This window comes from Rhipicephalus microplus, chromosome 1 (assembly GCF_043290135.1).
Source record: "Rhipicephalus microplus isolate Deutch F79 chromosome 1, USDA_Rmic, whole genome shotgun sequence".
Classification (NCBI taxonomy): Eukaryota; Metazoa; Arthropoda; class Arachnida; order Ixodida; family Ixodidae; genus Rhipicephalus; species Rhipicephalus microplus.
This window is the reverse complement of record NC_134700.1, coordinates 206,759,462-206,773,646: the sequence shown is the minus strand read 5'-3', so window position 1 is coordinate 206,773,646 and position 14,185 is coordinate 206,759,462. Positions and strand designations below refer to the sequence as shown.

General features: G+C 47.7%; 1 protein-coding gene across 2 annotated transcripts in view; it reads left to right on the top strand.

Moving 5' to 3' along the window:
* The window catches only part of jbug (filamin-type immunoglobulin domains fbug), a 171,876-nt gene that overhangs the window by 72,876 nt on the left and 84,815 nt on the right, over nt 1-14,185 (top strand). Inside the window, exons 3-4 of one of the 2 annotated variants that reach the window (XM_075891036.1) lie at nt 1,573-1,762; nt 13,944-14,009. In XM_075891036.1, the coding sequence (XP_075747151.1) occupies nt 1,573-1,762; nt 13,944-14,009 (256 nt within the window). Of the gene's footprint in view, nt 1-1,572; nt 1,763-9,266; nt 9,559-13,943; nt 14,010-14,185 lie in introns of those variants that run through there. The other variant, XM_075891039.1, reaches the window with a different exon arrangement.

The following is a 14,185-nucleotide window of genomic DNA, read 5'->3' as shown; positions in this document are numbered from 1 at the left end:
ACCTTTTGGGTCACCCTACAACGACGACAACACGCTTCTGTGCTTCATCGTATAAAAGCGAAATAACCGGAAACGGCATATAAGAGAAGCGACAAGGTCACCCACGTGAACTGGAAAAGGCGATTATCGGACTTCCTCGCTCCTTATCGGATGGTCTCTCACGGTAAGCCCATTAGCGTTTACTTACGGTTGCCTTGAGATGCCTCGGAATAAGGGTCGCATTCAATAAAGAACGGAGGCACGTGAGCTTGATCGCATTGCACGATGCATCGGATCCACTCGGACGAGCTTTGGTCGCAACCGCGGACGTTCACCTGCGTCTCGCTGCTGTAGGCTTTTCTTTTTGTGTGAAAACCGCGGAAATACTCGCTGAACGGGAGTTACATACAGCGGTAACCCGAAATAAATACCTGCGACCGTATTCGATCCGATTACCCCACTTCCTGTTTTCCCGTAGCTCGTGGACCGATGTGATGTCCTCTCGTGTAGCACGCGTTCGGTATGTCCTGAACGTGTTCGTTCGTCATGTTTCTATAGAGATGTACACTACATCGACTGTCATGACTGATGTGAAAAGAAGTGGGCATAACAATGTTCAGCTGAAATTTCGCGTATATACAAGACGAAAATAACGTTTCACGTTTAGGGAGAGCTTAGCACTCTCCCATAATGGAGTACATAGTGCTCTAAATCGTGAACCATTTTTTTTTTCTAAACATAACTAAAAACATATTCGTGCGAGATGCAAGATATTTTTTGTTAAATCTCTCATAATGTTTTGTTATGCACACGAGCCGTCATTCAGAAAATACATACGAGTTTCCGGGGCATTCTTCATCTTCTGACGGGACATGTCATAGCATCGTCGACCTACGTGAACTAACCGTTGCCTTACGTCGCGTGTTCAATACGAGTTGAATACTTCGGCTAGTGTAATAATATCATTTCTGGGGCTTTACGCCTCAAAACTATGATATGATTAGTGGGGTGGTCCGAAAAGTTCGGTTCTCTAACGCGCTCCTCAATTCAAGCACGCGGGCCTCTAGCATTTCGAGTGGAAGCTGGTCTGTTTGTTTTTTTAGTATTGTATCAGATATGGTGTAGTACTCAGTACCTTTGATCCATTTATTTCTGCAATTCAAGGTCATGTGAGCCGTGCCGTGCAAATATTACGCGCCTACCGCGTTCCTGCAGTGGCCCACAAGATTCTGACGGTAGCAAACGGCTGTCGTAGACGGTACGGCAAAAGGACGACAGACGAAACACCGAAACGAGGAAAAATAACTTAGTCAAATCAATCTACCACATAATGAGGCCTCCTTTTCTTACTTTGGCATATTACACTTTTCGGACGTTCATACGTATAACAAGCTTATTTCAAGCTGAAAAGGGAGCTCTGGAGGGCAATGTTAAAACAAAATAAATGCTTATACGCTGCGGGAAATGAAGCCGCTGAAACACTGTATCCATTTGCAAGCTAGTGGCACGCGTCTTTCTTGATGCTATCCCGCGGCGTGGTGACTGAAACGATTCACGCTTACGCGTTAAGACCTCTCCGTTTTTTGTGTGCAGGCAACACGGACATCGTTGAGGGCAACCTGAAGCTCATCCTTGGCCTGGTGTGGTCCCTGATCCTGCGCTACCAGATCGGCCGCACAAACTTCCCGCCCAAGAAGCTCATGCTCGCCTGGCTGCGCGCCGTGCTGCCCGACCTGCAGGTCTCCAACTTCACCACCGACTGGAACTCCGGCATGGCGCTCAGGTTGGCATCGTTCTCGTGTCAATCACTTTACTTTTCCCGCGGGTCACTCGCGGAGAAGAACGGCGCTTGAGGACGAGGAACGGGTTGAAAAGAAAACAGGCAATTCCTGTTTGTTTTTTTTCAACACTTCCCTCGTCGTTATGAACTGTTTTTCGTCAAGACTTTGTACTAACTTGCCCGTCTCTACACTTTGACTTTGGGCGCGTTGGAAATGTCATTTCTGATAGCGCTAGGGCGCTGGAGCACATTCTGAAGTGAACGGGAAATGCTGGTTGGCCGTCTTGTGATGCGGAAATAAGCATTCGAATATCTGTGCGACCTCAAAGTATGGTAACTGCGATATTTTTATTTGGTGCTATTTCTCCGTTCCTTCACTTATGCCCCCTTTCTAGCGCACACGGTAGTCAACCGGTTCATGCCTTTATACTGTATATAATGTCTTTCCATCATCTCTTCCCATGTTCGTGTTAAATTCTTTGTTGAAATCAGTCAATGAGTGAATCGATCAATCTATATATAAATGTTATTCGTGTTCCTTGTATAATTGTATACGTAAACGTCCGCACTTTGTGGTCCTCTACGTCTCTTGTATTTTGTTGATCCCTTAGCTCAGCCTAACTGCGTTTTCCGAGGAGTACGCTTAACGATCTCCTTGGGAAAGTATCGCTCGAGAACAAGGTGCTACACGCAATGACTAGGTCATTCGGAAAGCGCCGGCTTAACTTCTGGTGGATTTTAAGTTGCTGACGTACCGCACGCATTTACAATAGGCATTTTCGACCGCTCGATTAGACCGCAATTGCAACGCTGGAACCGCGGTTTTCTTCTGCATCTATCCACGTTTTTCTTTCTCCTCTTCATTCGCCCTATTTCTTTTTCTTTTTGAATGACGGAAAGTTGACAAAGGCACCGCAAAAGTGATTGGCAATTAGTTTCGCTTCTTTCCCCCATTATATGCGCTATTCTTGCTTTTCCATTAACGTATGAAATTCATGCAGCGCCTATGAACAAGAACTTAAAAAGTACAAAAGTAATTGAGAAAGAAAGAAAGAAGGAACTGAAGAGCACGAAAATCAGCAAAACACTTTCCTTTCGGCCCTTATTTAGCCTTCGCGTAGTTGGCGGTATCTTCCTTCGACGTCGTTACCGCGACGCCAGAGTGTAGACGCTGGCCAGCGCATTATCACGTCCTATTCGGGTCGCTAATGAAGAGCGCTTATACAGGCACCATTTAGGACTCTCCTCGAATAGCGCCCGATACGTCTGCAACGGGGACTGCATGCAGCTCAACCCAGCTCCATTCTCCGTCGGGCAACCGACTCCAAATGGACAGCAGAAAGCGTGTATGGGACCGAGCACCGTTTGCGAGGAGGCTGGCAATCAGAAAGGCTCGCCCAGGGAGAAAGCGATCGGGCCAGGCGTGCGAGCGGACCAGACACTGTCTGTCGCGGCACAGTCGCCGCGTCTAGAACGGAGAAAGTGAGGGCAGCGCTGAACCGTTGAGCGAAGTCGAGCGGGCCATTTCGCCGTCGGTGCGCTCACTGTTGCCACGGGATCGAGAAGGGCTATTGTCGCGAAATTACATTTCCCTCAGCTGTGTATAAGGCTCGTTTGCGTCTGGTCGTACAGTATACGTGCTCTGAAAGCCCCCTACCCGTTCGACGCCCTTATGGGCGTCGGGTAACGGCGTCACAGTGTAATGGGCGGCGGCGGTCGTGACCCCTTCTTTTCGAGTCGCCAGAGCTGTCTGGAACAATGATGGGGTCGAAGAGAGAGAGAGAATAAACTTTATTGGGTTCCAGCATGCGGGATTCCCTCCGGCCGCGCAGGGCGTGGGGTTCACCCTATCTCACGTTACACTAGAAGTCCTAATGTCACGCGGGCCTAGACCTCAAGGCCTTCGTGCCCCGTCGCCGCTCGGGTTACTGGGGGTGTCCCCCTTTCGCCTTTGCAGCGCCAGTGCGACCTCGAGCTGCCGGACGAAGGCTGGTTCTTTCCGACTCCGCGACGGGCCACACGCGGCGTCGCTGTCGACGATTTATTATTTTTCTTTTGTGTTCCTGGTGAAAGTGCCGAAATACAGTCTCGCACTCAACACGTTTGTTCCGCGCTGTATTTATAGTTCGGCGCTGCGTGCTCTACGCCCTCGGTAGGGAAGCCAGCCACAATCTCTCCCCTCGATCGGAGCTCGACTAGTAAAAAAGGGTTCCCCGAACGATACTGTTGGTATCGTTAATGTGGATTTAGAAACGAGAGTGAGAACACGTACGAGGAAACATACGCAAAGCTGCATCTCTCTTCCGCAATACACTGCATGCTTCAATGTAGCAATATTGTTTTGTTTCCAAATAAAACGCACTGCCTAGGCTTGAGTGCCCCTAAACAGTTTGTAAAAAACACTCCCTCCCTCCCTCCTTCACTTTTCAAAGATGTGCACGTTAAAGAACGCCAGGTGGTCGAAAATTCCGGAGCCCTCCACTACGGTGTCTCTCATAATCATATGGTGGTTTTGGGACGTTAAACCCCACATATCAATCAATCAATTCGAAGCAAAACGTCAACCAGGGGTCCCAACATCGGTTCGGCGCTAAGAAAATGCACGAGCAAGGAAAGGTCATTGTGAACTCGACTCCATTCATGGCTTTCCAGGCCGTCCGAATCCATTCATGGCCTTCGTGGGTGGAGCACCTAGACCATCGGGCGCCGTATTGGCTGAAGCCGTGGACAATGCGCCCAGGGTTGGCAACGCGGCGCTATATAAGCGGAAGACCTTTGTATATTTTCAGTCCTTGAGTTCTAGCCCATACTTGATCAATTTATCACCTCCTTTCGAATTCTCAGTTACTAACCATGTAAATAATTTTTTTGCCGTTCTTACGAGCGGCGCATCTGACTTTTTGGACGATGGAGGCCCGCTGCCAGAATGAGACCCGCAATCCCGGTTGCGGCGGCTGCATTTCCGATGGAGACGGAAATGTTGTAGATTCGTGTGCTCAGATTTGGGTGCACGTCAAAGAACCCCAGGTGGTCAAAATTTTCCGGAGCCCTCCACTACGGCGTCTCTCATAATCACATGGTGGTTTTGGGACGGTAAACCCCACATATCAATCATCAATCAGAATGGGACCCGCGGGACCCGGAGTCGCAACATGTTAAGGGGAAAGTCACCGTCTTTTTCTTCTCATGCCTCTGAAGAGGATGTTGAAGCGAGCTCGTTCGTACGGATACACCAGAACACACAGCGCTTAATGAATACTAAGACACTAGATGCGAGAACGAGAATCAGCACATGTCCTTATTGTTCTCGCCTCAAGTATTTTTATGTACATTAAGCACTGTGTTTTATAATGAATTGGAGGCATTGCAATTTTTCTGCATCTCGCGTGCCTCGGGCTTCGGCCTTCCGAAGACCAAGCGGCGATGTCGTGTGATCGACGACGTTACGTCATAGTCGCCATGCCGTCATAATGACGTCATGAATTTCGGTGATCTGCGATGTCGTGATGCCGTCGGCACTTCATCACGTGATTTCTTGTTTTTTTTTTTTGCTTCACTCGCGTTGAGGGCGGCGTCAATGGCCGATTTTCGACTTTGTCGAAGCACCGAAGGTTTTCGCCTGAATATCCACAGAGGTGGCAAAGCTTGTGGCTTACGCGACAACGCCGCATGCAGTTGATGCACGCCGTCTCACAGTGTCCTTGCCATTGGGTTCCCCATTGCCTCTAGGTTGATTTTTCTCGTTATTTTTCGTATTAAATGTACCTAAGAATAATTGTTGGGGTTTTTACGTCCCACAACCACGATATAAAAGACACCGTACTGGAGGCCTCCGGAAATTTTCAACCACCTGAGCGCCCACCTCAATCGAAGAACACGGGCCTCTAGCGTTCCGCCCTCATGGAAATTCGGGTGCCGGAATTCGGGGAGTTCGGGTCGGCGATCCAGCACCTCAACCACTATAGACCATAGAGTTTCCTAATATACACTAGAGGGAACTCTGGCGCTAGTGTCTATGGGAGCTGCAACACACGGTGCTTTAGTCAGCATGGGAATGATGGGTAGTACACGCATTTGTTTAATTTTCGTACTTCTGGCTCCGTGTGTGTTCGTGCGGCTTGGAGATGCTTTCTCGCGAAACAAAAAAATCAGCAAATGTTCAGTGGTTGTGCTTCAGTATACTTCATTTTGGGGGCTTACCTTTTCAAATCGGGTCACGAAGTTCAAAAGGGTTCGTTCTTTCATTCGAAACAAAACCGAAACACGGCAATAAACGGAGCCACAAGTGTGATTCGCCGCTTGCAAGTACGAAAACTAGGCAAATCCGTGTACTGTACGGTACTACCCATAGTTCCCATGGTAGCTGAACGATCGCCGCACCAGAGTCCCCTCTAATTTTAGAAAACTGTGTGCGCTAGACCACCGTAACGGGTATACATTAAATGTACAGTACGGGCACGTGGTTCAACAGCTCTCTAATCTGCCGCGTTTGTAAAACTGGGAGTGATGAAAAAGACGTGTCATCCCGCTCTGAGATCTAAAACGCTTCCCACGCATGCATGTTATGTACATGTACTGAGTGAAGAGTCGCATGCCTCACTGGAGCGGTGTAAATTTGTGACGCATGCAACTCACCCTGCGTCACACTCCGCTAAAGCTTAGAAAACAGCTCTCGATCACAACATTTATGCAGACGAACGTCAACCGGCACACTTCCGTCCGTAACCCACTCGCAGCGCCGAAGCCGGAAATGGCCATTGTGAACAGCCTTCAGCGCTGGCGAAGCGATTGGCAGCATCCAGATTGATTGGGAAAAGTGCTTTGCTTGGTCGTTTCTATTAGTCACTTCATTTCTTGCGGCGTCAAAGAAACGGTTGAACGCCGCTTGCAAGAATTGGATGATCCGCAGCTGTGGCAAGCCACGTTGCGGGTTGCTTGTTGGTGGTGTCCTCGCATTCAAGGAGCTGTTGCAGAGGTGACACTACAAAGGACCATCGTATGAAGGAAATACTCAAAGCGAACCATTAATGTACGGGAATTCAACGTTTGGCTGCATTTGCAAAATAGCGCTCCGCCGGCGCACAATCTCGAACTTTTCGTGTACAATATATTGGCAATGAAAGAAATTGACACCTACGTGCGCAGGTCGCAACGGCACTTTAAAGTAGCCGCACCTTCCCAGCGTAGCTTTACAAATTCCCACCGCGCGTGTTGCTGGGTCTTACTGCTTTATCGATAAACAAGGATTAAGTGCGCTTTAAGCTCAGGTATATTTTAGGATTGTTCCAAATGCACGGTGTTTAAAAAAAACTTTGCTCACGTTGGTCATGTTTTTCAGTTTTATGGCAGAGTATACGCGAGGCTTTGCGTTAGCGTCTGCCGCCATTGTGAATGCGTCGTAGGCTAGTTTCTTTGGTACGCACGTTGCATTACTGAAATATCTTACGCAAGTGGTACGGACCCCATTCTAAAAGTCTTTATCGCGTGAACGAACCTGGTTAACGTGTTAAAGACTTACGAAAATATTGTGGTGTTCGTCGCAGTTATGTCGTCACCGCGGTCATTACTCATTGGCGTATTGTTTCAATTCGCCAGTAATGAATGTTCCATCCTAAAGACAGCATCAGGCTTTGATTCTAGTAACGCTAGCTAACTGGCAGAGCGTGACGTCATATTTGAGGCTTATAGGGAGAAAAGAAGATTGAGAGGAGTGTATAGACAAGAGCAGAAAAGGGGTGAGAATCTGGCCCTAGTGGTGGAAGTCTGGACTAACAGTGGAGCTTGTATCCGACCTAAATTATTCGCAAGGTTTTAATTAACATGGATCTAATTAGCAATGTCCCAATTAGCTTGGTGTTAATTAGCACGGTCTCGGCACAGCCGCGTCTTTGTTTGTCTATTCCGATTCCTCTGTTTCAAGCTTTTTCGTCCGTTTATATGTTCTGCGCTTCTCATTCGTTTTCTTCGGAAGAAACACGCACAGAAAAAAAACGCTTACATTGCACATCCGTCGTGTCAGTCTCAACAGGTGTGCTGGCCACATTACTTATAATCCGCCAAATTAGTGGGTGATACAGAAAAATCTACATCTATCCGCCTTTCTCGAATGTGCTACGTCACGCCTAGAGAAAAGCTGTGTTATAGTCAGTCCCAATATAAAGAACAGGGCGAAGGGAGAGAGAGCGCCCTCTCTACTGCGTAGCGCGCGTTACCGTTCGTGGTCAAGATTGTCTTTTTTTTTTTGCTTCTTGAACTGGCAGAGCGAAGAGCTTAAACATCTTCGCTGTTTGCGGATGAATATATAACTCAGTGATTGGATTGATAATGAATGAAAATATTGTTCTATTATAATAGCGCATTCTCAACACAGCCTCAGTGTTAGATATCATTATTTAGCTAACCCGGTTGGGGCAAGCGAGTTTGTTTTTTGTACATCGCACTTGATTGGTAAACGGAATGATATATATATATATATATATATATATATATATATATATATATATATATATATATATATATATATATATATATATATATATATATTATATATATATATATATATATAAGTACCGACGCGGCGCAGTGGAGAATGAAATGCGAGCGTTCCTTTCTGCTCTCTTTGGCTGCACTCTGTGGCATTCGTTTACAATTCGCATGGCAAAAAGCGGGCATTCGGGAATCGTTCCCGTGTCCTTCTTGCCTACACGTCAGCGTCCGTCAGAGACATGCCATTTGTCGTCGTGCTCTTGCGGTCGTCCTTATCATAGTATTTCAGCGTAATTTACCAAATTGACCTAATTCGGCCGCACTGCCCAAAGTTTGATACTGGTATACACTGAACTCCGACTGCACCACTTACACGATATACTTTGCATATAAGAGCGCTTTAAGTGCCTTGGTCCGTCTTCTCGCCCTCTATTTTGTACGTTTAACGATTTTTACCTTTGTCGATGTGGGCCCCCGCCGTCGTCGCCTCATTTTTTTCTGGGCCACCGCCGCGTGTATAAATGCGCCACTTTGTTGCTCTCGCTCTCGAAGTGAGAGGGAGAGGTGCAAGCGACACACACACACACGTAGATTATATAGTTTCAGGTTTCGCTTCTAGGTCGTCGTCGTGGTCGATTCCTCCGCAAAGCCGCCGCAGAACTGTATTCTTCTTCTTTTAGCCCGATCCGTTGGCTGGAAGGAACGTTTCGTGCTCCCCTCTCCCTTCGCTAAAGAGCGAGTTCTTCTCAGGGGTCATTGCGTATGCCGAAGACGTGCCCTCCCCGTATACCGTTGTACTCGCCTTCTTCGTTTTTATTTCTTTCGGAATCGTACGGGAATCTGGGGCCAAATTTCTATCGTTTACCGCTCGGGTCGTATGCGGAGCCCGTGCGCGGACCGATATCTCCTCCTTCTCCGTGTCTCTCTTTCCCAGCTAATCTTCGGCGTCTGGCGACATCGTACGTCGTCTTCTTCTTCGTTTGTCGCCGCCGACGTTGTCCGGGCATGAGGAGTGTGTGCATATAGTAGGTTAGTAGGGTGGCGGGAGGACGGCGCGCGGCGGATTTCTCTGCCCCCTGCGAAGAAGTGTCGAGGGCTTCCAGTGCGTACACCTCTTGTTCGTGTGGGCGACGCGAAGACGCCCTCGAGTAGTCGTGCGGTCGCCGTTCTTCCCTGGGCCGTTGGTCGTGTTCGTCGGTGTTCGCCCGGTTGCCGCTTAGGATGTGTATGTGCATCGCACAGAGTGTGGGTGCGCGCGTGGCGGCTGGATTGAGTGTGGCGCCTCGCTGAGGAGGAGTCTTGTTGGGCGGCAGGTGGGTGCCATCGCTTCCTCGTCTTCTTTCTACCTATGCAAACCTTTCTTCGCCTTTGTCATCACCTTAGTCGGTCTGCATTTTCCCATGACAGGCGTGAAGGTGGTAAGTGGCGAAGGGAAGTGAGGGGGGGAAGGGATCTAGAGACAACGGAAAAGGTCCCTCAAGCACACAGGGTAGCGATCCTCCTGTGTACATCTTTCTCCGTCCACGTCCCATGCTCGCTGACAAAATGTATACTCATGTCCTTTAGGGTGGCAAGAGCAATCTGCAGGATTTGACTGTGTACGGGGAGTCAGCATTCTGACGATGTAACCAAATGGGATGGCTTGGTATCTGAGAGCAGAGGCAGTGTAGCGTCACAGCAGAGGCACAACGGCAGTGCACGCATGGCTAACTTGACAGCCAACTATAGTGTGTCCCCGCAGCAGTTTATCTCAACAGATCTGCTGGGAAACTGGATACCTGGCATGACTGAATGCATATGTATTGTGATGCGTCACGGTGACCACCACACAGAGGAATGCCTCTGCCACGGAATGACCTATACAACGAAGGAGCCGTTCGCTTTACGAACACCGTGTACGTAAAGCACCGTCCGTTACGGAGATCGACCTTACAACTAAGTGATCCGTGTAACAGGCTGCATCCAAGGTACCGAGCACTCAGTTATAAAACAGTTTGACGGTACTCTTCATGTAAACGAGAGTCCATTGTATCCCGCATTCGTTAGAACATATGACTTCAGTTCCAGGGATTCAGTGTTCACAACCCGCCTTCAGACTTCTCGGCGTCGTCGTCGCCGACGTGGTGCACAGATACGCCTACTTGTTCCACTCGCGTGAACTTGCGCGCACGTACATTCAGGCGTGTGCATGTGTTGGAAATATGGGAAGTGCCCACTACGTGTTCGCATAGGCGTAATTGTTAGGTGACCGCCCCCCTAGTCACCTATAAGGGGAGGGAGAGCGCTCAGGCAATTCCAATATATTGACATAATCGGGAGAGGAAGGGGGAGGGGCGCTGCGACGATTCTTTGCCCCCCCCCCCCCTCTCTGAAGGGTAACCCTGCATGTGCGTGCCTATGCGCGCGTACGTAAGGCATTACGTATACGCTTACTCATCCGCACACTTCGTCTATGTTGCTGCTGCTGGTGATCATTAATTATGCCTGAACGATTTGTAATGGGTGGGCCTTTAGGACACCACGCACCCATTCTTTGTTCAATTCAGATGGTGTAACGTTCGGTGCGATGTTACGCTTCTGCCACGCTATTTTACACGTGTTAACACAAATCCTCGCACTGCAGGACACATACTCAAGCGTTTTTTTCTTTTTTTTCAAAGGCAGTTTTAACGTATCTCTGTGGTGGGACACCAGCTTGCCACGCAGAAAGCCTGAATTACGGCTTGGAGCCTCGATATTTATTATTTTCTTTTTTTTTCTATTTATCACTCACGGACAGCGCTGATTTACCGCTCAGAGTGAGCGACACCGACTCCGAAATTTTCGCGGGACGAGCTCTTTAATTAAGGCTATCGCATGAACTGTTCATTAGGTTGTATTGATTAAAAATAATGAGCACAGCAAATATCCAGTGAGCAAAAACGCTTGTCTGTGAAATTGGGCTGAATTGCTCGCCCTCAAATAGCAACAGGGGCTCGCACCTTCCCGAAAACGGGCAAGCAAGTGCCAACAGATCGTCCGTGACGCAACGAAATAAACGTGACACAAAGAGAGACGGCGAGTGACTTTCGAGACGTTTTGTGTGTTTTAGCTGATAGGCTCTGTAGACTGCATCGGTGGTGTAGCTTATATTATTTCTGTTTGAAGGGGGTTCTGCTTGAAAGAACAAACGTTCGGCTCTACCTATGTACTCAATAGCTAATGTCAGGTGCACGTACGAGTTTGCAATAAAAAAAATAGAGGTATTGCCACCCCGCATCCTGTACCGTCAGCTGCCGTACAATAACTTAACTATACTGGGTCGAGGCCGTAGGGGCGCGGTACACTTATATATAGTTGGCTCCCGAACTAAGGTGACTTGATTCTCAGACGTCTAGTTATATAGGTCTAGTTAGGTTGCGCTTTCGCCTGTCAGGTCACGCACGCACGTTTAACTTGATCTAGTTTCGGTCTTTCGTGTCGAGGCACCACTCGGCCGGCTGCTTTTTGTTTATTTATTTTTCCTCGGCGACTTCGCCGAGAGCTCGACTGTCGGAGCAGTTGAAAGCGTAATCTACAACGACCATCAACTTATGAATGTTCGAGAGCGCGAAAGGATGAACGAACTTGTGCGTGGGCATGCCGTTCCAGGGCGCTTTTAGGCGCCTGCTTGCCTGGAATAGAAGAGCACTTTGTGTCGATTTTTGAGGAGGAGTCGATAACCTGCACAGCGAAGGTATTTGGGTTAAGTGCATTGGTGCCCCAAATTATAAAAAAGAAAAGCTAGACCAAGAAACATATATAGGATGATATATAATCGAGTACACGTAATCTAACTACATTACACTCAACTGAATACACTTGTATAAAAATCGTAAAAAGAGTGTCACTGCACATTTGACCCTCTTTAGCTCTTCTTTAGACATTTTTATTGCGGAGCTGCTAGGCTTTTCGTTATACCGTTGCGCGTCTACAAAAACTATCATCATTGTGGAACTCGTCTACCTTGCTAGTGTATGCAACAGAATCGTCTATCTTTTCGGCCGGTGCGCGTGCTCTTCATCCTCTTCGTGCTCTGCTTCGCTCCCCGAACATGTGCTCCCGCTGCGCCGATTTGTCCTGAGTGGGACGCAATAACCGGGATGCCCGAGGGGAGGAGTACAGATAGTGAGAAAAGAAGGCGAGAGAAGGAAAGAATCTGAAGAGATAGGAATGAACACTGGAAAAGCGAGAAAAAATGTATAGATAGAAGAGAGAAAAAGAAAGACAACAGAAAAATAAAGGGAAACGACGATGGTCACCTTTCCTTCTAGTTTGGCACCGCCCTTTTTTTTTTTTAAGGTGGTAGAATCACAAAGTGAGGTCAACTTTTCTCGATCCGCACTCTGAATGGTTCTCCAAGAATCGTGAAAGCTCGGCTGTCCAATCCTGGGCCGGGCTGCCGCACAAAACACTGTGTACTCAACCGCTCGCGTTTTGCTTGTTTGTTTGCATCAGGATGGTGGTGCTGCCTGTTCATCATGCATGACTCATCTCCTTCTCTCTCTCTCTCTCTCTCTCTCTCTCTCTCTCTCTCTATATATATATATATATATATATATATATATATATATATATATATATATATATATATATATATATATATATATAAGCGCTTCGTCAGACTCTGACGAAGCGCTTATATCAAAAACAGAGAAAATCGTCAGGATAGATATATATCAAGAAGAGCTTGACCTCGAGGCCAGTAGGGGTGACAGTCAATCGCGAAACTTTCTTTTTGTCCGTAGTAGCGCTTATCGTGCGAAGGCCAGTGTGATTCAAGATCACCACCCTATGTGTTCCAGCAAGAAGGGCAGGGGTTCGGCATCTAAGGAGTGCGCCAAGTTGGCTCCATATACTGAATGAGATTTCGCCGCTGGTGAAGATAACACACAAAGTATGGCGCTGTGTATTTACAACCTCATATCCCGTGTGTTGTCTTTATCAGCGGTGAAATGGCAATCAATATGGTGTCCGTGCAGTCCATGCAGTCCCATACCTTTGACGAGTCGGTCTTGTCACGCCATTGCTTAATGCGCGGGGTTTTATCCATGAATTTCTGGCAATAATGGCGGATAGGGAACACTGATGTTTTATTCCGAGCACGCTGTTATAACCCATAAAAGTCGAGAACCAATGGCAGGTTGTTGTGAGAAGCATGCACTTCATCTCTTCTTTTTTTTTTTTCCCCCATTCCTTGGGAGGCATGTTTTCTTCCGGACTCAGTCGTGGGAGTTGATGAGAGGGATGTCCGTGGCAGAACATCACCCCCCCCCTCCTCCTCTTCCTCCTCCCAGTGAAAAACTCTGCGCATGGCTATTATCACGTCTATGTTGACATGTACGATAAAAAAAAGAAATGTAAATTTAATTCCTCGTTTTCTTCGTTAGATACAATATTGATAAAACTAACAAACAATGACAGCAAGGAAAGTATGGGTAACATTGGCGTCATTGTCTGATATAGCTCTCACGTGTGACAAATGGAAATGAAATTAGCTGCATATACACATGAAATAGAACGTCGCACTGGAAGTGTGGTTCAGATATCATGTGATTGAGACAAATTAAGTGACGTGTTGAAGTTTTCTATTTGATGAAAAACGTGTGCACCTCCTGCGTACACCAATCGTACCAATCATCGCCTAATTTTATTCTCTCGGTGTCTCTCTCCCAAACAGTGCCCTGCTGGAGTACTGCAAACCTGGCCTGTTCCCGCACTGGAGGACGTTGGGGACATCGGCCAGGTGAGTTCGCGTCGCCGTGGGTGTTGTACATATATATACGCTGTTCGATCTTCTAGAAATTCGCTGTGCTGACACGCTAGTGCTAAAACTGATTCGTCTAATGGCAGTTCCAGTTAATCGGTGAATGCATATGGTAATAAAAGAGACTAGACTCTGCGGTTGCCGCGTGCTGTATG